The sequence below is a fragment of the Dysidea avara genome, chromosome 8 (assembly GCF_963678975.1).
Source record: "Dysidea avara chromosome 8, odDysAvar1.4, whole genome shotgun sequence".
Taxonomy (NCBI): Eukaryota; Metazoa; Porifera; class Demospongiae; order Dictyoceratida; family Dysideidae; genus Dysidea; species Dysidea avara.
The window spans coordinates 14,414,436-14,438,034 of record NC_089279.1 but is presented as its reverse complement, the minus strand read 5'-3'; the positions used below and the strand labels follow the sequence as shown (position 1 = coordinate 14,438,034).

General features: G+C 37.9%; 1 protein-coding gene across 1 annotated transcript in view; it reads left to right on the top strand.

The window, feature by feature from the left end:
• Positions 1 to 23,599, top strand: part of LOC136262915 (uncharacterized) — a 317,270-nt gene that overhangs the window by 96,919 nt on the left and 196,752 nt on the right. The window contains exons 9-13 of the mRNA XM_066057331.1: positions 2,954 to 3,120; positions 14,480 to 14,654; positions 16,037 to 16,252; positions 16,309 to 16,398; positions 16,452 to 16,546. Coding sequence (XP_065913403.1) covers positions 2,954 to 3,120; positions 14,480 to 14,654; positions 16,037 to 16,252; positions 16,309 to 16,398; positions 16,452 to 16,546 — 743 coding nt within the window. The remainder of the gene's footprint in view (positions 1 to 2,953; positions 3,121 to 14,479; positions 14,655 to 16,036; positions 16,253 to 16,308; positions 16,399 to 16,451; positions 16,547 to 23,599) is intronic.

Below are 23,599 nucleotides of genomic sequence, written 5' to 3'. Positions count from 1 at the left end.
AGACATCAGCTAGAAAAGTTACCTTGTAGAGAGTTCAGCCAGAAAGAAACCATTCTGCAAAGAGCTCAACTGCAAACAAATAACCTGTACAGTATTCAGCTAAGAACAAATCATCCTGTAGAGAGATCAGCTAGAAGAAGTTACCTTGTAGATAGTTCAGCTACAAACAAATCACCCTGTAGAGAGATCAGTTAGAAGAAATTACCTTGTAGAGTGTTCAGCTACAAAGAAACCATCATGTAGAGAGTTCAGCTGCAAAGAAATCACCCTGTAGAAAATTCTGCCAGAAACAAATTGCCCTGTAGAAAGATCAGTTAGAAGAAGTTACCTTTTAGAGAGTTCAGCTACAAAGAAACCACCTGGACAGAATTCAGCTACAAACAAATCACCTGTACAGAATTCAGCTACATACAAATCACCTGTAGAGAGTTCAGCTACAAACAAATCTCCCTGTAGAGAGATCAGCTAGAAGAAGTTACTTTGTAGATAGTTCAGCTATGAACAAATCACCCTGTAGAAAGATCAGTTAGAAGAAGTTACTTTGTAGAGAGTTCAGCTACAAAGAAACCATTCTGTAAAGAGCTCAGCTGCAAACAAATCACCTGTAAAGAATTCAGCTACAAACAAATCACCCTGTAGAGAGATCAGCTAGAAGAAGTTACCTTGTAGATAGTTCAGCTACAAAAATCTCCCTGTAGAGAGATCAGCTAGAAGAAATTACCTTGTAGAGAGTTCAGCTACAAAGAAACTATCATGTAGAGAGTTCAGCTGCAAAGAAATCACCACTGTCCAAATTTCAAGGCAATAGCTCTTTCCAATCTGAAGTTATCAATTATCAAAGTTGGCAAATTGGATGTGTGTGGAAGACCCCTTTTCGCAAATCCGATCACATATGTATTATATATATAATTTGTACATTTACTGATAAAATATTTAAAGTACATCTACTTCTTCTTTTCGTCTTCCTGTAGTAAAGAAAAAAAACATAGGTTAAAAAAGTCCCAAAGCTGGCCATAGGCCGGCTTTGGGGTATACAAATACAAAAAGAAATGAAATCTAATCCAAAACAGCCAAGCTGTAAAAAAAGTGTGCGGCCCTCAGAAAGGCTATGGTGAAAAAAGATGTGAAATCCAAGGTGGCGGCCAAGAAATGGCTGCGATGGTAGGTTAATGGTAAAAATTTTAATAACGACAATTCAGGTGAATTTTTGTGCCGCTCCACAAAATTTACCTGAATTGTCATTATTAAAATTTTTACCATTAACCTACCATCACAGCCATTTCTTGGCCGCCACCTTGGATTTCACATCTTTTTTCACCATAGCCTTTCTGAGGGCCGCACACTTTTTTTACAGCTTGGCTGTTTTTGATTAGATAAACATTATCCAGCAACACAATCATGTCATATGACAAGGTGGTAGTTATGTATGTGACAGCTTAAGACTGTGTACATAAAGTAATATAATGTGTAATATTACAGTTACTTTATTTTATGGGTAATAATGTAACTATAGCTATATAGTTTTTGTTTCAATTTATAAGTACCAAGTTAGCCCAGCACTGTCTATACAATACTACCACCCTGGAACCTCTATCAACCTGCTTGGTGAGGACTTTCATTATTATGTATCTGTACTAAAACAGTAGTATTGTTTTAGTAAAGCAAATTCATTTTAGTTTAGTTCTAGTTCTAGTACCTACATATAGTCCACTACAGTTTTAGTTAGTTTTAGTTCTAGTACCTCAATTCGACCATAGTTTTAGTTAGTTTTAGTTCTAGTATCCCAATTCCACCATAGTTTTAGTTAGTTTTAGTTCTAGTATCCCAATTCGACCATAGTTTTAGTTAGTTTTAGTTCTAGTATCCCAATTCCACCATAGTTTTAGTTAGTTTTAGTTCTGGTACCCAGTATTTCTGTAATTTTTGTTAGTATTAGTTTCTGTATCCTATAGTTTAATTAGTTATAGTATGTCCAACTTATTATAATCAGTACATGTAGTGATTCCATATCAGGCTGCAATCATGTCACTACATGTCAGGCTGCATGTGGTTCCATGTCAGGCTGTTTTTGGGGCTGCAATCATGTTACTACCGTTATCTGTTAAAATTCTAAAAATTTGATGTTTTGACAATTTCCATTCCAGAAGAATATCATCAACTGTATCAGATATTCTCTCAGCTATGTGAGGTAATGACAAATGACGAACCGCCAATGCAATGGTGTGATGCATGGTTATCATTGCTTGAAAATAATGAGCAGTTATGCCCAAGAAAGGTGCTGTCCACTCCACTTGACTTAGGTCTCCACCTGGTTCAGCACAACTTCCACTTACCATTGTGCACAAATGAACAAAAGCTCTAATATAACTGACAATAAAGAACACTGAATCAGCAAAATTAATGCTGAATTACAATGTTTTATGGTAGCATTTGCAGGAATCATCATCTTCAAAGAAAAGTGCTAAGTGGTTATAGTGTACAATACCCTTTTATGTAGGATTGTTTTAGTTCTGAACTAAAAGTTTTAAAGATTTTGGTTTAGATCTAGTTTTTAAACCAAACTTGAAAGAATTTTAGTTTAGTTTTAGTTTTAGAGCTAAAGTAGACCATAATTTTAGTTTAGTTCTAGTGTACTAAAACTAGGGGTGTACTGAAACTAGATTTAGTTCTAGCTCCTTAGAACTAAAACAACACTATAAAACAGCCTAACTGTGAAAAGGGTGTGGCACCCAAATTGGTTAGAAGTTGTAATGTTAAAGATGGCAGTCAAGATATGGCTACAGTGATATTAATGCTAATCATTTCGTTCTTCCTATCAATACATGAACCCACAGTGTGATGTTCCAACTTCCTGGGCTACATGAAACAGTACACGTCTTGATATAATGCACTAGTATGAAATTCTGTGTGTATATATGTATATGTGTAGCTGATGCATACATATGTTATGTAGGTATTGGGAAAGCAGGGATTTTCTGATGAAGCTGTTGCAGGATTCAAAAAGGGATTTCAATTTTTGGAATATCTGAAATTGCCTGAAAAAGCTTTGTTTGATTCAAACTGCTTTGCAGTAGCATTAAATCCAATGTCTGTTAAAGGTGTTCATTGCTCACATATCATGTAAGTGCTACATATGTTTAAAATGTGTCAAATTAAGTATTTATAAACTATATTAGGACAAGGATACCACATGTGCAATACATACTTATGTATGTAGTATTTTAAACAAATATTGATAATTGCTACCCTTTCTTAACCAAGCTTACCTACAACCCTCTACAGGCCAGCTACAGCCTGGCTGTGGCCATCTGCGTGGTTTTACAGCTAAAAAATAATTTTGTCTCTGGGTAACTGTATACAGTACATATACGTATGTCTTTCCACTTTAATGGTAAAAGCAGCATATGGGAAATGAAAATGGAGCGAAAAGCCTGTATCATACTTCCACACTTGGTTTAAATTGTTGGCTATATTTAGGGTAGGTACATATATATATAGATAAACGTGTGGCATGGACACAAACCCAGCACACATATAAACATATCATAAAAGTATAAAGCAGCGGCGGAGGAAGTAGTTGATATGAGGGCTGGGCTGACCCAGACTTATTTCTATAGTTTGGTAAGGTGAGACCAAAAAAAAAAAAAAAAAAAAGGTCACAACTAACTGACAAGAGCTTTTCACCTCACTAGCTACCATTTCTAGCTGATAAACTACATAAAAATCCTTTCATAGCTCACTACACACTGACTACTTTATTAGAGTGACTGCTCTATTAGAGTATCTCGATCTTTATCACGGTTTCCAGCCCCACTCCAAGAAAGATAATTTCGGTGTGATATCATTCTGAGGGGGGCTTTAGCCCCCTAGCCCCCCCTTTCCGCCGCCTATGGTATAAAGAATGCATCTTCCCTAGGAAGAGTGTTTTCAGGATAATTCTATTTAGTGCCACCCATGCACTATGTTGGAATTGTCACTCCAAACTCAGACCTGGGGTGAATAAAGTATAGTGCTCACGCAGTAATGACAGCCAGCGATTAGTTACTTATCTTATATGTCATGCAGGTAAACAATGCTGACTGATAGTGTAAGCATGCATGCAATCAATTATTGGTTGTGCAATGGTGGATCTAGAAATTTTCAGAGGGGGTTTCAGATTCCACTCAACTTGAGCCTAGCTGTAAGTTGAAGACCAAAAAAAAAAGAAAGGTCACAACCTACTGTTGAATGGCATAATAGTGATTTCAAAGGCAAAAGTATGAAGTTTCGCCAGTAGAAAGTCCTAATATAATACACTATGTATAACTCGTTGTGATTATATCACCCACACAACAAGTCATAAATGTATTAGGGGCACGCACTATTTTCAGAGGGGGTTTCAACTGAAACCATTGCAACCCCCCTGTATCCGCCACTGTTGTGCTGTATGCCAACCTATGGGATTCTCGTTTAGAACAAAATATGCACAAACTTTTTATACCCAGTGATGGCAATTTAATACTCTAGGTGTCCACAATGTACTAGACCCCCAGGCAGTGGCATTCTTCAATAGCATCCAGCAAAAGACAGTGGTATACAGTATCAATTATTGACCATCGATGTCGTTTATTGTCAACTTGTTAACTTGCGTGATCAATTATCATCCTGTTTGAGGTATTCTGCTTGGCATTCCAACACAATTCAAAACTAAATCTTGCCAATACTACAATATAGTCTACCAGTGTTAATTGTAATTCCAACAAAATTTCAAGTAAGTCTTATGCGTGATTTTCAAAATACACTCAAAACAATTTCCAATAAAACAAACATTTTAGTATAACACATTGTAAAAGTAATTGAGCACCACTAATATTTCATCAAGGGTGTTACAAAGGTCAATACCATAATCCTGTTGCCACTGAGAAGAGCTGTAACCACTTTTGTAGTATTCCTAGCCAGAGTGAAACACGCGGTCATTCACAGATAAAATTTAAGTTATTAAACACAGTTAATGTTGTGAAGCGTAGGCTGCGCAAGTACCCAAAATATTAGCTTGGAACAGTGGGCTCTAATAAGAACAATGTATGCGCAACAAAGTGAGCAGAACACGTTGGCAGTAATTCATACCTGTTGTAACAAATCTTGCCAGTTACAGTGGCTTTAAATCTTCAAGATGAATACTCGTAGTTCTCGCCGGCTGAGGAAAGGGAGGGTCGTTGTCCTTGGGAAGTTCGACTGCTGGATTGAGCAAGCGAAGAGCTTTGTCACACTGGAGGAAGGGCTGCCTAAAGGAACAAGTATTCCGGACAGGACGACGCCGCGACAAGATGCGATACTACAATGCTAGTAGCCGCCTTCAGGGTCGTTTCTACAAGTCGCTGACCTTGGCCCACGCACTGTGTCACTGTCGCCTGGGACAGCTTCGACGCCGCTGGACTCAATACCAACAGTAACTACAGCTCCACCTCATACCATAGTCAGTTCATCGGACGCCACCTAATCAACAAAAATGCAGGGAAATCGCATGGTGGGCATCAACCAGAATCTTCGAGGACAAACACCACAACTATTGCTAAACGGCCTCAGACAAGATGCTGCATCCGGTAAGCAACAGTATAACACCAATTGGAGTACTAGTATAAGCTTACACACTATCCCCACACACACTGTATATATTTGCATGCAATGAGTAGGGATGTACTGGTGCATCGTATCAGTGGCCAATATGGCGATTTTGTCTTTTGCCAATATCAGTTGGTCTCAATATAGCTGCCAAAATCAATATAATATACCGAAATAGTCTTTGCCATGATAAAGCCGCATGTTATACAGCAAACAAAGCTGGGGAAACAGTAGTTTTATCCTTGAAAAGAAGTGCTACGCTACGAGAAGCCATAGAAATATGCACATAGCAAACATTCTTTGTTATAACCATACAAAAATGATCATAGTGGAGAGCTATAAAAAATAAATAAATAATTAAAAAAAAAAAAAAAAAAGCAACCATGGGATGAATAAACTAGAAACACAGCTTGAAACAACCAGCCATCTCTACAAGCCATTAAAAATATGGAGTGATTCGGACTTATCTTGGTGGGAGCACGCACTAAATAATAATAATGAAAAATAAAATTGTGGGTGCCTCATGGTCTGGGCTGTTAATTGAGCCCACACCACCACAGGCAATCAACCATTGGCAGTGATTGTTAGGACTTGAAACTACTTACTAAGTGTATCTTATGGCAAGTTAAAGTTTCTCAGTTTCCTCTAATCTAAATGTATAGCTGCACTTTTATTATATTGGGTCGGTATCGGTGTTCTGACTCAGTATATCGCTTTATATTGGATCAGTTCAGAAATTTCTCTATTGGTACACCTCCAGTAAAATGTGAAATAATAAGAGTTGCTTTGTAAAAACAACAACACAAACACATGGTTATCATAAATTGTATGTTGAAAAGCAGCCAAGTACATGTTAGAACTTTGCATAGTAGTTTCACGGTGTTGTGCCAGCTTCTTGCACACCATACCCCTTGAGTCTTATAATAGTCCCAAAGAAAAGTCCATTTTATTGTCATTAAAGGAAACTTCAACCTATACATCTTCAACAGGAATTGTTTCAAAACACAGTGCTTGCTCTAATGTGTACACGATACAGTGTCTTCGTGATATATCTGTAGTTCTATGGTTAGGATGTGTTCCACAACTTTGCCAGGCAATTGGCACGGGGCACACCATTGGGTTGTTAGTTGCATGTTAGTTTGCGTGTACGTTATGTCTTCCTAATGTTTATGTTGTCACACTTGCTTAATATGTATGTCATCACCATTACTTATTCGTATACCAACATATGTCACTGCCACTGCTTGTTTTGTATGTCACCGTTGCTCAGCTTGCACATCATCATCATCATCTTCTGTATGCTGCAAGCATAGCTTATCTTGCATATTACTAGATGTTGCCACCATCATCATTTCTGCACATTGCATGGTCTAAATAAATAAATAAATAACGTTGATGCTTGGGGGGGGGGGGGGGGGTAGATCACGATATACATAATACATATCATGACCTACCTATGGACTCTATTGTAAAGAGTTTAGGACAGAGACGCTTCTCTGCTCTAAACTCTTTCATTACCCAAGCATCAATAAATCAAAAGTACTTCCTACTTTGGCCCCGCTGGAATTACATAACCTTGCCTAGGCCATATACCATGGCAGATGAGGCCCCCTGGCACTTACCAAACCCCCTCCTCAATCAATGGATTGCTGGAGGTGAAGAATGAAGATCCGAGGAACAGAGCACATAAATAGGTGAGTGGTAGCGTAACTAAACATTAAATAAAGTTTAAGTTATTAAACACAGTTAATGTTGTGAAGCGTAGGCTGCGCAAGTACCCAAAATATTAGCTTGGAACAGTGGGCTCTAATAAGAACAACGCATGCGCAACAAAGTGAGCAGAACACATTGGCAGTAATTCATACCTGTTGTAACAAATCTTCCCACCCTGTCCCTACCCACTGAACAGTTCACAAACTTCACTACACACAGGTACTCTATGTTAATTGGCATGGTATGCTGGCAGTTAAAAATATCCCATTGTCAATAGTGGTACTTACATACATATGTAGTGTAAGCAGTGGAGCAAGCTAAGTAGACACATAATGTTGTTGTTGTTGTACTCTAAACATTTACATGAAAGACTGTACTATCATATGCATTTTGTTGCGAGTTCTTCAGCTGTAGGTCTGACTGGATTCCTTCACTGTGCCAGCCTGGATTCCTTCACCGTGCCAGCTGCTACCACAAGTAGAGATTGCTATTGAGGGATGCTCGCGGTTCAAATCTTTGTCAGGAGAGATGCTCTTTTATCCTGCCTGCAGTCACAGACAAGCCCCTCCAGTTCAGAGTGACATCAGGAAATTGGGTTGCTAACAGCTGCTTGCCTCTCCCATCCAGATCAGTATCAGTAGATGCTATCCCAACCAGATCACTAGCTGAAGATGCTCACCCATCCAGATCATTATTAGGAGACGCTCTCCCATTCAAACTGCCAACTAGAGATGCTCTCCCAACCAGATTGCTAGCCGGAGATGCTCTCCCATCCAGATCACTACCAGGAGACGCTCTCCCAACCAGATCACTAGCTGAAGATGCTCTCCCATCCAGATCAGTATTAGGAGAAGGTCTCTCATTCAAATTGCTAGCTAGAGATGCACTCCCAACCAGATTGCTAGCTGGAGACGCTTTCCCATCCAGATCAGTATTAGGAGACACTCTCCCATCCACAAGAAGACACTCTCTGTCATGAGCACTATCAAACATTTCCCAGCTGTAGAGTACCAACCAGCTAACCACCATAGAGAGACCTCAGTGCTACTATCACGTGTTAATGCTATTTCACACAGTGCCACTCTCAGCAGTGGATATTGACAACTCTGAAAACAACGGTCACGTCCTGACCATTGTATCACCTGCGCACAGGTGTTGATGCTGTCATCACAATCTGGCACCTACACATAGGTGTTGATGCTGTCATCACAATCTGGCACCTGCACACAGGTGTTGATGCTATCATCACAATCTGGCACCTGCGCACAGGTGTTGATGCTGTCACAATCTGGCTAAAGCCACGTGACACAAATTAGTGGTGACCCGCAGGTCAACACATCACCTACTGCCGCTATAAGCAGTTCGTCCATTCTCCTTAGAGGAGTCTGAGACAGCCAGGGGGCCTCACTTAGGATATCTGCCTTATCCACTAGGTTCTCCCGTTTGCCTTTATTGTAAAGAGTTTAGGACAGAGACGCTTCTCTGCTCTAAACTCTTTCATTACCCAAGCATCAATAAACCAAAAGTACTTCCTACTTTGGCCCCGCTGGAATTACATAACCTTGCCTAGGCCATATACCATGGCAGATGAGGCCTCCTGGCACTTACCAAACCCCCTCCTCAATCAATGGATTGCTGGAGGTGAAGAATGAAGATCCGAGGAACAGAGCACGTAAATAGGTGAGTGGTAGCATAACTAAACTTTAATTCTTATTAAAGCACACTCAACAATCACGTGACTACACACAACATACAGTATACTACGTTCCCTCCCCCATTGAGGGACATATCCTACTACAAAAGCAGCAAAGTACAGATGTATGCGTGCCTCTACAAGAATCAAGACACACGGTAGTGTGTTGTGTGGCCCAAGAAGAAGCCAGCGCACCACTACGTGAGTATATTAACAGGAAGAAAGAAAATGCAATTTTTGCACCTATGTAGCTCTGTGGTCCCTAATCCAATTGGAACCAAATTTGCTAGAGACGTGCCAGCCAGTTAGGGGAGTCTACATACCAAATTTGAAGAAAATCGCTCCAGCCATTTCTGAGATACGAGCAAACAAAATTTCTTTTTTGTCTTAGATTTCCTGTTCAAGGTTCAACCTGAAGGGGGGGGTCTCGAGATCCCAAAGACCCCCCCCCCCCCTGGATCCACCCCTGCATGGTGCAACAAAATTTGTAATGGAATGTGGACTGTGTATGAGATTCTTTTGTGGCTTTCAAGTTTTGTAACGGATTGCTGGAATGTGGTTCGTGGTTTGCCGGTGACTGTGTAGCTATATGAGCTGGGGTTGTTCCACACAACTTGCACAATATTCAAATTTCAGGGATAAGATATGGCCACGAAATCCATGAAAATTTCTTGCCTTATAGTAAACATACAACAATGCTATTACAACTGTAACACATCTTTAATCAACATCAAGACATTACTAAAAATAGTTTAACCCCAGTAATGATTTCTTGGATGTTTGCATAATAACACAGGATTAAGTGAGACCTGTAAAAGAACAAGCAGGCACTGAACTTTACCTTAAATTAAACACGTATGTAGCTAACCTGGAACATCAGTCGCAACACCAAAGACTCTTGCTTGGATATCTGATGACACAATTGACCTACAAAAATCAACAAGTGGGCATTAAATACAATATGCTTAAAATCTGGATACTGGAAAATATCTTTATAAGCACGACATGTAAGTGACAGGGGGTACCATCATAACAGTACCCCTAATTCAGAAATAATAAACAACTATATTTCTTAGTATGTACATGGATTTACCTGGAATTCACCTACACCCTTGATGTAACTACAGTCAATCCATGTACAGTTGACAATTGAGAACTATACAAAGAACATACAGGATAGTGAAATTCCTCTGTATGTAAACTGACCTGAAATTCATGACTTCCTATCTGGTCCCAAGTTATGTATGCACCATGACCATATCTAACTGCTACTGCATACTATGACCAGATTACCTGTAAAAACTGACAGGCAGGCATCAAATACAACACACCGAAAATCTATGTAACTTTTTACACAAATGACACATTTGAGGATTTATAAGTTGGCCTGGCAGTGACCTTACTACACAGTGTCCTGATCAGACAGGTTTCACTGTACATAAATTTAGTTATTTAAACGAGTATGCAATGTGAATGGGTAGTTTTGTACAACCATCATGTACATCAGCTTATTTCTTCTACCTACAGTTCTGAGACTTCTAAATTAGCACTAGAGTGACAATACTGAGGACAATACTGAAAGTTGCTTGGTCTGTACGAGTGCACCTTGTCAACAATCCATCCATAAGATAATTTCAAGCCAGATAATACTGGTATTTGCTGCTACTCAAGTTAGTATCATCAGAAGTTTTCAGCTTTCTCTCAGTGAATTTGCACTAGTCAGTAGGGTTGCGCCAATTGTGCCGGCATAATTTCGAGCATAATAGGCTAGCAAAAGCATCAAGCATTATGCCAGCATAATAGGACGATTTTCAAGAATTTTAATCAAAACACACAATGCGTGTGCCAAAAATACTACACAACATGAACACACTGCACATTATTACTACATTTCATATCACAAACCTTGCAGTGTTATTATTTTTACTATTTCTTGACTGATTATTCACACTTTATGGAAGTAAGATCGAGATACTCTAATAGAGCAGTCACTTACTCAGTCAGGAAATGCAGATATCCTCTAATACAACAGTCAGCTCTCAAGCATAATCTTGATTTTGAGAGCATAATTTTGAGCATAATAGGCTGAATTTTTGAGCACTGCTCAAAAGCATAATAGCTAATTTTCAAAGCATAATTGGCTCAAGCCTACTAGTCAGTGCAGATATCTGACAGTCTAAAAACCAATCGCATACACAAGGTTAATCAGTCTGAGGTGATGTGGCACTTTACATACTAGCGTCATCTTTCTTCACTCCTCCTTTCGTTACTGAACCTCCACTCCTCATTTTGTTACTGTGACTTCTTCAAGTGGTGTATGTATTTTAGTTTCAAATCAGTTAAAGTATGCTTCACCACTCCATTGAAATCCAGTTACAATATGACAAATGTCATCTTAAGGCATGGACTGCCATTAATAATTAATATAAACTGCATATCACATGTGTTCACTTGAGGTGTTACAGGGACTTTCCAAGAGATTCCCCTAAATAGGTCACGTGATCATTGTCAGTCGGGTGGAACTTATTCTTAGTCATGTGTGGTACTCATACTTTATATATTTTAGTATAAGCTGTCAATAATTGCTTGTGTGCTGCTGAGGTTTTTTTGTGTTAGTGCGCTGTTGAAGAACTGTTTAATTTATTATTCATACTTTCCTCTCAAGACATGGGCTGCCATCAATAATAATATAAATCGCGTATCACATGTATTCACTTTTCACTTGAGGTGTTACTGTACAGGAGCTTTCCAATAGATTTCCCCTAAATAGGTCACGTGATAATTGTCAGTCAGATGGAACTTACTCATTACCATTACTGCACCATGGAGCTTGAGTTGTGGCTTTTGTTAATCATTATGCACATACCATGAGTTTGTTGCTGGAATGTGGTTCGTGGTTTGCCGGTGATTGTGTATGAGCTTGTGTTGTGGCTTTCAATTTTTGTAATGGATTACTTGAATGTGGTTCGTGATTTGCCAGTGGCTGTGTATATGAGCTGGGGTTATTCCACACAGCTTGCACAATATTCAAATTTCATGGATGTCTGCATGACGACACAAGATTTAGTGAGACCTGTAAAAGAACAAGCAGGCACTGAAATTAACCAAAAATTAAGCACACATGCAACTAACCTGGAATATTGGTTGCAACACCAAAGACACTTGCTTGGATATCCTCATGGCTTAACTATGGAGTGACTAAACAGAATAAACAACACAATTTTCTTTTTTGCAAGAACTTTTTAACACCTAGTAAGGGCACTACTAGTTCACCAACAAGAGCATTTCAAGAGATGTGATATTAACTTGTTTACATCAAGTACAACCAATATGCAGTGTATGTGTGTGAACATGCGTGTATAGTGTTTGCACATTTTGTGTGTGTCTTGTGCTTGTATATGATGTAAGTGTGTGTCTGTATGTAGTGAAATAAAAATATTAGTATGATGTTTGAAATCTCTTTCATAACCCTCAACAAAGCATATGAGTGGCAAACCAAGTTGATAAGTTGTCCTCAGGACACTACGACCACTATGGCAGTGCCATAGTAGATTTTATTTATTGATAAGTACAGAATGATTGTCATACTCTACTAGAACAGTCAGGCAATAAAACACTCTAATACAATAGACATTGAACAATATAGCTGAATAATTACATATCTGTCTAAAAACACTCCCAGATCCCAGATGCAATCTCAGAGTTGTTATTTCAAGATGGTGACATTTCCCAAGATCACCTAGAAAACCATGCTTTGCAAATAAGTGCTTTACACACATCTTTGGTAACCCTGACTGTAGCCATTACTTGGCCTGACCAGTAAATTGCAGTAATTTCCACTGACCTTTGTCCTAATAAAAATTAACCACTACTATACGATTGTGTGTTATAATTTATGCTCACCACTTATCAGCAGATTTTTGTTTAGTCGCAACACCTCTACAAGGCAGAATTCATCATACACCCCAATGGCTTGAATACTGAGTCTGTGAATTATATTACTGACACAAATTTGTGATATCCCCCAAAAACACCTTTTCTGTAAAAAAAGGCATGTCCAAGAAACTACAAGTATCTGTAACCCCATGTAAAAACAGCTCAGCTGTAGAAAAAGACTCCATGAAACGAACTGGTAACTGAAGAACTGATATCTGGAGCAGCCAAGAATCAATGTTACTGCAACTGACTAAAGATTTATCAAGTTCGTGCAAGAATACCTTGGCTATAAAACAGGCAAATAAAAGTAACTGGCAACCAAATCAGCTGATATCTGAAGCAGCGAAGAATAAAAATTAGGCTGATACAACTAACTACAATTATTAACTTGCAACATTGAATCTTAATCATTCAACTGTGTTCTATACATTCACCCTTGCTACATCCTAAAGTAATTTGTAACTCTAATTGGCTGGTAATTTGGCCACCTTTTTCAATAGTCATTGTAAAGAAAAAAGGCAGCCAAATTACCAGCCAATTAGAGTTACAAAGAATTAGACTATGGTACGCATAGTATGCTTTGAAGTTTGGTCATTAATGAGGTATTTAAAATCCAATAGATACCTGTGAGTAGGTATCTAAAGTGGTTAGATACCCGTGACAAATTTTTTTGTCACATGCGTCATATGTTTAACTGAATTCCAGTCACAACAGCCATCAGAAATCATCACTAGAGTGTGAAGAAAACATCGCTGGATAATAGAGATGATTGTATTCAACTAGGAAGCCTACCAATGAGTTGTTTTAACACTAATTCAATCAGGAAGCCACCATTATTGGCAGTGACCAGAGCCACAAGAACCATAGTCTAAATTGGTTATCGCACAAATCCACGGTATCTTCGCTATTTTAGAGACCTTCGGAATGGCACAATAATCACTGAGGGCGAAGCCCTTGGTGATTATTGTGCCATTCCTCAAGTCTCTAAAATAGCGAAGATACCTCGATTTGTGCGATAACCTACACTTAATTTAGGATGTAGCAAGGGAGAATGTATAGAACACAGTTGAATGGTTAAGATTCAATGTTGCAGGTTAATAATTGTAGTTAGTTTATCTCCCTAACTTTTATTCTTGGCCGCTTCAGATATCAGCTGTTTTGGTTGCCAGTTACTTTCATTTGCCTGTTGTATAGCCAAGGTATTCTTGCATGGACTTGGTAAATCTTTGGTAATCATAGTCAGTTGCAGTAACATTGATTCTTGGCCACTCCAGATATAAGCTCTTTCAGTTACCAGTTCATTTTATGTAGTCTTTTTCTACAGCTGAGCTGTTTTTACATGGCGTTACAGATACTTGTAGTTTCTTGGATGCACCTTTTTTTTACAACAAAGGTGTTCTTGGGAGGAATATATACCACACGAATCCAACTATCCAAGTGGCCATTATAACTATGTTATATACAGTATGCCAGGTAGTATGCAGAATCTGATCCTTGTTACTGTATGTATTTATAGCACTATTGTATTTTGTACAGGGAACTGACAAAGGCAGGTACATCTCATCTGAAATGGGAAGTTGAGTTTTTCTGCTGCTTTTTGCCAATTATTAGAAACCATTATGAAATCCTGCTTAAAAAGCAGAAGGAAGAACATAATTTCTTATGGGATGGATATAGTGATGATGATACCAAGATTGGTGTTTATAGGGAGGTACGTATATATAATAAGGGTATGAAAATAAAAGTTGGTATAATATAATTCAAATATAGAATTAAAATATGGGAATAGAGTTGCTAAAGAAACCAATGGAGCATATGAAATCCTTTTAAAACTCAACAATTGAAAATTGCCACACAAAGATCTCTATTGAGACTTAATGAATATAGTGCTGGTGATGATATGAATGTCATTAGGCTAGAAAAGCTTGGTGTATGCAGGGATTCCTGCTACGCAGTTCCATATGCTAGTTTGCTTTCTAAGGGGCCTTTGCCATATCTATAATGCTTACAAATATAGAAACACTTACAGTGCTTATTTGCTCCTGATTTAAAGAACCTATATTTTTCCTGTGGTCTCTACTGTGCTCAAACAGGTCTGTGAGCAAAAAGTGCAAATCTTAAAGGTTTTAGAAGGGTTTGTCATGCTCCATTACAGTTCTAGAATGATCTAACATTCTGACTTGATTGACTCTTAGTTCTTTTAACCATCATTTCACATATTAGCTTTATGCTACTGTAGTTTGTGTACCTTATATAAATCCATATATAAGTATGAGATTGTGTGTACGTATATGCGTATGTGTGTATGTATGTATGTATGTATGCATGTATGTATGTATGTATGTATGTTTGTATGTATGTATGTATGTATGTATGTATGTATGTATGTATGTATGTATGTATGTATGTATGTATGTATGTATGTATGTATGTATGTATGTATGTATGTATGTATGTATGTATGTATGTATGTACATAATTATTCTTTCTGGCAATTCTTTTTAAATTTACCTATTATTTCCAAAATTATTCCTGGAATTTGTGCAAAAGCAAGCATATTAGTTAGAGTTTCACATGAGTGACTGCTATAGTAGAATTGTGGACTGAAAATTGACTGCTCTATTAGAGTAAATGACTGCTCTATTAGAGTATCTCGATCTTTTCAACCGTTTTTACACTTGCACTGTTTCAGTGTTGTATACAAAAGATTTTTGCATTACACTACAAGAAAAACTTATAATTTTGCACTAATTATTCCTAGAACTCATCCGATTATTCCGTAATATTCCCAAATTCTTTCTACTACCTATTATTCCCAAAATAATTCTGGCATAATAGTCATGTGCCTAGATGTTTTATTATAACTTGTATAGTATTCATACTTATTTGCTGGCTATCCAGTCACAAAGCTTTTAAAAGGTTTCCAATTATACTCATGAAAGTATGCGATGTGTAAAGTACATCAATGTACCTGACCCACTTTGAAATTTTCTAGATTACATATAATACTGGCATGCAATTTAAAAACACCTTACTTAATAAATAACAAAATTTCTCTAAGCTTTGTGACATATTATTTACATTCTTTTGCAGATAGTGTCATTTTTGGAATTTGTTGTTTCATTTGTGAGTGATAACAGTGAAAATAAAAGCGAAATGGCAGAAACCATTGATGTGGAAATTTATAAATACTTGCACATCTTACAAATTCATGTGGACCTAAGAGCTGGAAAAGCTGTTCATTTTTTCAAAGAATTGCGAAAGTCAAAACTATTGCTAGCAAAACACAGCAAACTGCTCACAACTGAAGTAAGAGTATAATTAATTGTAATTTTGCATCGAAGTTCTATGTTTTATATTCGTAGATTAATGAAAGGACTATAGCAAGTATGGAACAATTATCATTACATCAAATATATGAATTATTTAAAGGTTTACGCTTGTGGAAATATGCAGTAAGTATTGCATAACCATATTTTTAGTACATTTTGTGCTTTTACTTATGTAGTTTGTTGAAGAGTTTCTGAAGAATCATCCACTACCAGAACAGATTGACCTTAAAAATCCAATTTGGCGTAATCTTTTGTCTGAGATAATATCAAGGTTGTTAAGTGTGTTGTAGAGAGTACCAACTGCATACAGTACTCCTTAAACAACATACATACTGTTGTTCTTAAGTGAGCCTCTGATAAAGGTACCCCGTGTGATGGATCATTAAATGGTATAGCTCTGTTTTCTGCAGCTAAACCAATTCATCTGTGTAGCTTCTACTCCAATTTCTTACAAACCATCAAAAAGACACTGCTACAACGGTTTAGTTATATAGGCATGTAACACATAAATTTTCTAGTTAATTCCATACGTAGTTTATTCTGTAACATGAAAATAATTTTGATTTTTTACACTAATAAATGTCCATAACACTGAATATTTATAGATTTGTATCAAACTTGGTATGTGAATTTACTTTTATACTCTCTTTATCTGTGCCAAATTACAAGGTAATCAAGCTACATATTCACATAATTTTAATGATGAGTTTGCAAAGTGTGCAGGATCCCTTGTAAACCCCTTGAAGAAAAATTGAAACTATGGCCATCCATTCAATTTAATTTGATGTGTGGTATGCCCTACCTGGTGAGCAGCTATATTGTGTGCTTAGGAGTAGGGGCCATGGAGCTACAGTATGCATGCGTAAACTTTTCTTCCTATCAATATACATACCCACAGTGCAGCACACTGGCTTTCTTGGCCACATCACACACCACCTGGTCTTCCTTAATGTTTAATGAATTACATACATATGGTTTGTTTCATAATACAAAATATGCTTTTTAACAGTTATCAAGACACACAGTAGTGTGTCGTGTGGCCCAAGAAGCTGGCGTGCCACACCTTGAGTATATTTACAGGGAGAAAGAAAATGGGATTTTCACACCTATGTAGCTCCATGATCCCTTATCTGATTAGAACTAGTTTCACTACAGAGGTGCCTGCCAGGTAGGCCACGCCACATACCAAATTTGAAGGAAATCTCCCTACCCATTGCTGAAATATGAGTGACCAAAGTTTCATTTTAATTTCTCGGTTTTTTTTTTCTTTGCCGTAGGGGGCTACAGGGGCTTCAATTTTTCTTTTCGTACACTTTACAAAAATTGCTATAAACACAAATTTGTAACTCCATTGTATCGATATTTGGCACAAGTAAAGAGCATATAAAGGTACATTCACGTACCAAGTTGCTATGAATCTGATAAATATCCAAGGAGTTATGAGCATTTATTCACATAAAAAAAGATGAAACTTTTGTCACGGCTATAGGGTAAACCGAGTAGAGGAATATCTTGAATATTCGTGTGTACATAGGCTGATCATTGTAGGAGTGCCTTTTGGTGGTTAGAACAGCCACAGACCTACAGCTACAAAGTTAAAAAGCAAAAACCGAGCAAGTGCAAAAATCGCGGGATCAAGATACTCTAACAGAGCAGTTACTGTGGGGCAAAAAAGGTGCATAAAAAATGTCAAAAAAAGAACTCATCATGACCAGAGTTCAAACCAAGGACCTCCATACCTAACGCCTGCATCCTTAGCCACTGAACCACTGCTATCTTGGCTGATTACTTCACCTAATTTCTACCTTATAAATAAAAATTCTAGCTTAATAAGTAAAACAAATCTACCAATAGAAAATCTAGATTGTTCTAGAACATTTGTGATCAGATTTTACAAAACCGATCCAAATCGCACATAAGGCAAAATCAAACTAACACCACCAGTGGATAGCTACACTATTGTACTAGTAGTTTTGACACTCAGCACCACTCAAACTACTCGAGGCTGGTTTCAACAGACATCTTTTCTGGGGGGTGTAGAGCTCGAATGGCGATTTTAGGCCTTGTGAAGGACCTGGTTTGGCAAGAATCAGTGGTTTACTGGTGGACAGCCTGACAATGTTGGCTAGATGTTTTTTTCTGAGGATTTTGCTACATATCAACCACTAAGCAGCCAGCACAACCCTGTAATCTTGTATCTGGACTCCAATCGTGGTCTGTCTCCATTTTGAGGTCTAACCCTTGCCCACCCCGCCACCCCCACCCTCCACCCCTTTATGAGCACTCGTGATACTACTTCGCTCATCCAACAGCTCAGATTTTCTATCTTATTTGGCGGGAAACTCTACAAGCAGCTACAAGTACTGGAAGTAGTCTGAAAGGTAACAGATTGATGCATCTTTAGTGTAAATTTCATACGTGTGCTTGCTATCCCTGGAGGGTTATGCTGGCTTGAATTCTTTAAAACCTTTTATCTCGAAACTTCTAATGTGCGATTTGGATTGTTTTTCCAAAATCCAGTCACATTTTATGTATGTTCTATTAGATGATTTCAGCAAAAGCAAAAACGTGTGCTCTATTAGAGCATTAGCACCACACTCTTTTTGCAACACTTTGAGACTCAATCTAGTAGCTATTTCATCAAATCAGAGCCATTTTCATATCGATCAGTGGTATATTTGTAGTATTAACTTAGTTTTGCCCCCAGGCAGTCTGCGAGCAGACTAATATGACCAACTCACGCCAATCATCATCATAATCATCATAATAAGTGATATATGCTAACAAAACTTGTGATACAACAGCCTGGAAATCATATCCCAGTAAAAAGGTGCAGGATTTGGTTTTTGAAAATAAAAAAGTGAAATCCCTCAAAAACAGCCAAGCTGTAAAAAAGAGTGTGGCCCTCAAAAGCCTGGGTGAAAAAAGTTGTGAAATCAAAGGTGGCGGCCAAGAAATGGCTGCAATGATGTTAATGCTAAAAAAATTTAATAATGGATGTGTGCATTGTTAAAATTTATTAGCATTAACATCACTGCAGCCATTTCTTGGCTGCCACCTTTGATTTCACAACTTTTTCACCCAGGCTTTTGAGGGCCGTACTCGTTTTTTACAGGTTGGCTGTTTTTGAGTGGATACCTTATACAAGTAGCCATGCTAAATCCTAAGCATACTATCATTCACTGTAAACTTATTCTACTTGGAGCAGGAAACACAGAGATACATACATATGCATGAAATTCACTACCATGCAGTGAGTTATATCCAAGTTTTTGCAAAATTTGTAAATTCAAATTTACCTTGCAAAAATTTCTACTGGCAGACTAAATTTCTTATACTTTTGAGTAAGCAGAGTTTTGCCTAAACCTTCTGTATTTTAAATGAGGTTTACATGCACATTTAAACCAAGTTAATGTAGGAGCTATTAATTATGCACGCATTGGTTAGAAGTGTTAGTGAGCATTAACTGGAATTTGCTCATATGCAGTGTTCAACACGTGCCTCCTAGTGTGAACAGCGTGACTTGTTAGTTGTTAAGGGTGAGCCATCATGCCACAGACAGAGGACAAAAGGAAGATTCCAGAGGACAAAAGGAAGACCCCAGCGAATTGAAATCTATGGGCGAGCATCTTCTTTTTATCGCCCGTGCGAAACCGGGAGGATATACATACGGTAAGCGTCTTCTCCGAGGTCTTCTCTGAGCAAAAACAGCAAAACCAACGGGCTGAAGACGGAGGATAGAGATTGGATAACACGAAACCCTGGACGGTGAGCACCGCTTTGAATGTGAGGGAGGAGTGGCATCATCGCTGGGTCTATACTACACGTCAATACACGTTGAAAGACTGTGACATCATACATCGTCACGGTGGAGAACATCTCGATACAAGCAGCGCTGGATCGAATGGTGATAAAGGTAACTGATCTAACACCCGTCTCAGTAAGTAGTGTTGATTGTGTTTTTAATGTGTTAAACAGCTAGCTATATTAATTTTTGACGTTTCCATTGACAGCTGTGTTCTTATTACAAGTGGTGTAATAAATTTGAAGTATACATATAATATATGTATAGCATGGATAGTTTTGCTTTTGCGCACAGACCTGTCACCCAGAGAAGTATTTTCAAAATGTATTTACAGGTAATGACGGGCTTACTAACAATAGAAATCAGTAGTGGCTGATCATGAACTGCCTTTTCACTATAACTTTGGATTGTGGCTTGTGGTAACAGACTGTGGCTAGCAGGTTATGAGTCTACTTAGCTTCCAGACATTGCAGCACCACTACACTGTAAATTAGGAATGTGGGGTTCATGCTGGTGATGTGTTGCTTGTGTTTGCTTGGTGCGGTATGCATAATTGTGAAATAATTATGTGGATCATGCTGGGTGGCATGCCATTGGTGTGGGCTTCATGCTTCTGACGTGGGAATAGGTTTTCAAAGAGTCGGGCATATAGGCAATTCGTTTATGGTTTGTGGTGATCGCAAGGAACAAAACATGATGATTGGATTCTTCATGATCAGTTTCTGAGCAGCAAGTTTGATTGTGGTACGTGTACAACCGAATAGCTTTATAAATATTACTGTTGCTGTATTGTGCGGTGAAACATTTAGACCCTTACAATTTTGAGTGGGCATCAGTAGACCATTGCACAACAAAAGACATTAGCTTAGTCTGAAAAGTAGAAATCACTGCAACCCATAATCTTTTAGTTTAATACATTTGCAGACAGCTGTTTGGAACAGACTAGGTAACAGCATGAGCACATAGAATAAATATTATATCTTCAGAGCACATCTAGTGCACTTATTACACCAGTATACATGATTACTTGATTAGTCTGTGAACGTGATGAAAGACATAGCGCATTGACCCATAATATTGTTATCACCGATCTCAATTATAGTGATTCTGAAATGACTAGATTTTATCACCAGTAGTGTGTAAAACGTGAGTAAATGTGTTGAGGAAACTAGTATTATTAAGGTGCTTCTTTGGTGTACCAAATATACAAGGCATTTACTCATGAAGTTGCAGTGCTGGTTCTTCAGTGTTTGTAATATCTTTTAGTAAAATTTGTTCACATAGCGGGTGCTGGTACATGGTGTAGTCTTTGGTACATTACTAGTACTGAAATGTGCGTTTGTAAGAAATGTGGTTAACATTATTATTTGCCTACCTTACTCTTCCATGTTACTTCCCTTGATCATAGCAGTTGTTAAGTATACTGCTTCTATAATTTCTGATTATCCCAGCTTAACTAAACATACACATTGAGTTGTTGTACTTGTTTGGAAGTCCTTGTGATCTTCCTCAACACTAGACGGAGGGAAAAGTGTTATTGTAGCAAGTTAATGCCTGTTAATTGTTGCATATTCAGCACTCGTATAGTTAGCCTTCCCAATGGTACTCTTTGCACCTGCACAATGTTGGTGTCTTTGACAACCCACTTCAGCATTATAGCAAAACATTACATAATTATTCTGTTCTTTTATGCGAGGTAAGGTACTGTTATTTGGAAACACAGTCTACAGTGTTAGTGTAAGGGTCAAAGGGTACCGAAAAGCTCCTGTGAAACTGTTGCGTATCATGGTGATAGCAAGATTAGAAGGATTAGCTTCAGACTGGGTGTACTATGGAGACCACATGTGTACTGTTATAGTACGTACATTGCATCATATTTAATCATGCACAGTTCACTATGTCAGATATGACCATGACAGTCTGTAATTCCTCAAGCTTTAAATGCTATGCTTTACATTTGGCTGATTAACAGGAGCACTTTCCTGTAATCCATATATGTTATGTTTGAATATGTACATAAACCATGTATTTGCTTATTAATTGAAAGCACACCGCAGTCAAACACTTCCATGTCTGCGATCTTGAGTGAGTCACTTGATGTAGACCATCGTCCACTTACCAAATAGCAACAGCAGCAATGGTATGTCATCTTCCCCATCTGACTAGCTATTAAGTACAGAAAAATAGACATAATACATCATCCTACATAAAACTAAACATATTAAATACAGTGGTAAACAGCTCGTTATACTAGGAAGGTATGTCTTGACGTCCATCCCATTTGTAAACCTAAATGGCTTAGCTAAGTACATTCTACAGTGAGAATAATACTATATGTTCTACAATACATTCCTATTCAAATCCCCTTCCCATACTGCCATAATTACATGTCGCATGATTCCCACATGTGGTCTGACTGTAGATTTGCTCCTGTATGTGTAATTAGTACTAGTAATAGCATGGGTAGCAGTGAAATTTGGGATAAATATCACGAGTGTTGTATTGGAAATGGGGATAAATTTCACGAGGCGAAGCCGAGTGAAATTTACCATTTCCAATACAACAAGAGTGGAATTTATCCCAAATTTCACTGCTACCCATGCTATTCCCAGTTAATACCATACTCGCTGCATATGCGCATGCCGTATATTAGCGTTGCTATGTACGCAATTTGCCACTATGTACTAAACATGTGTCAACACTTATTGTTAACATAAATTCTAGCCAATGAAATTGCAATTACAACTTTTTCACTGCTACCAGTGAAATACAGGATAAATTTCACTGCTACTATTGAGACTTTTGTATGGGCAGTGAAACAGGTATGGTATTATACATGATATTGATATGCAATTTAAATGAGATATACCAATGTCAGCCTACAGTACCCTTCTTTCACCTTTACCATCTGCACTAGCTACCATGCACAGAAAGCAGTCATCACCTATCAGTAAACTCAAATTTGGCCATGTTACACAACATACCACAACATTCATCAATCTACCCATGCATAAGGGAAATTGTGGAGTGATTGAAGTATAGGCGAGGTAGGAAAAATGTTCTTTCTGTTTAGTGAAACATTGCTATCAACCTACCCTCTACGATGATGATTCATGTTGTATTAGGTATCCAGCTATCGAAAAGGAACCATTTACCTAAGATTTACAACAAGGGTATATTCTCTGCCATACACGTAACAATCTTCATTTACTATTGACTTCCCTTTACACTTACAGACCTATACATCTTCAATTGAAACCAAGACTTATGAGAACCTCCAATCAAAAAAAAATGAACGTTTGATTCGTTATTGTCCCTCGCTTCATTGATTAGTCACACAACAGCTGTTCTTATCGTGCACGCTGTCAGTAAAATAGTTTAATGATTAGTACCATAACCTTCCAATGATGCTATATTAATAGGATGTAGATGTAATCATTACCACAGTCACCTCACAAACTAGATAGTCAATCACCACCGCCGGCTTTCCCTTCAACTACTGTATGGAAGAAGACTGCC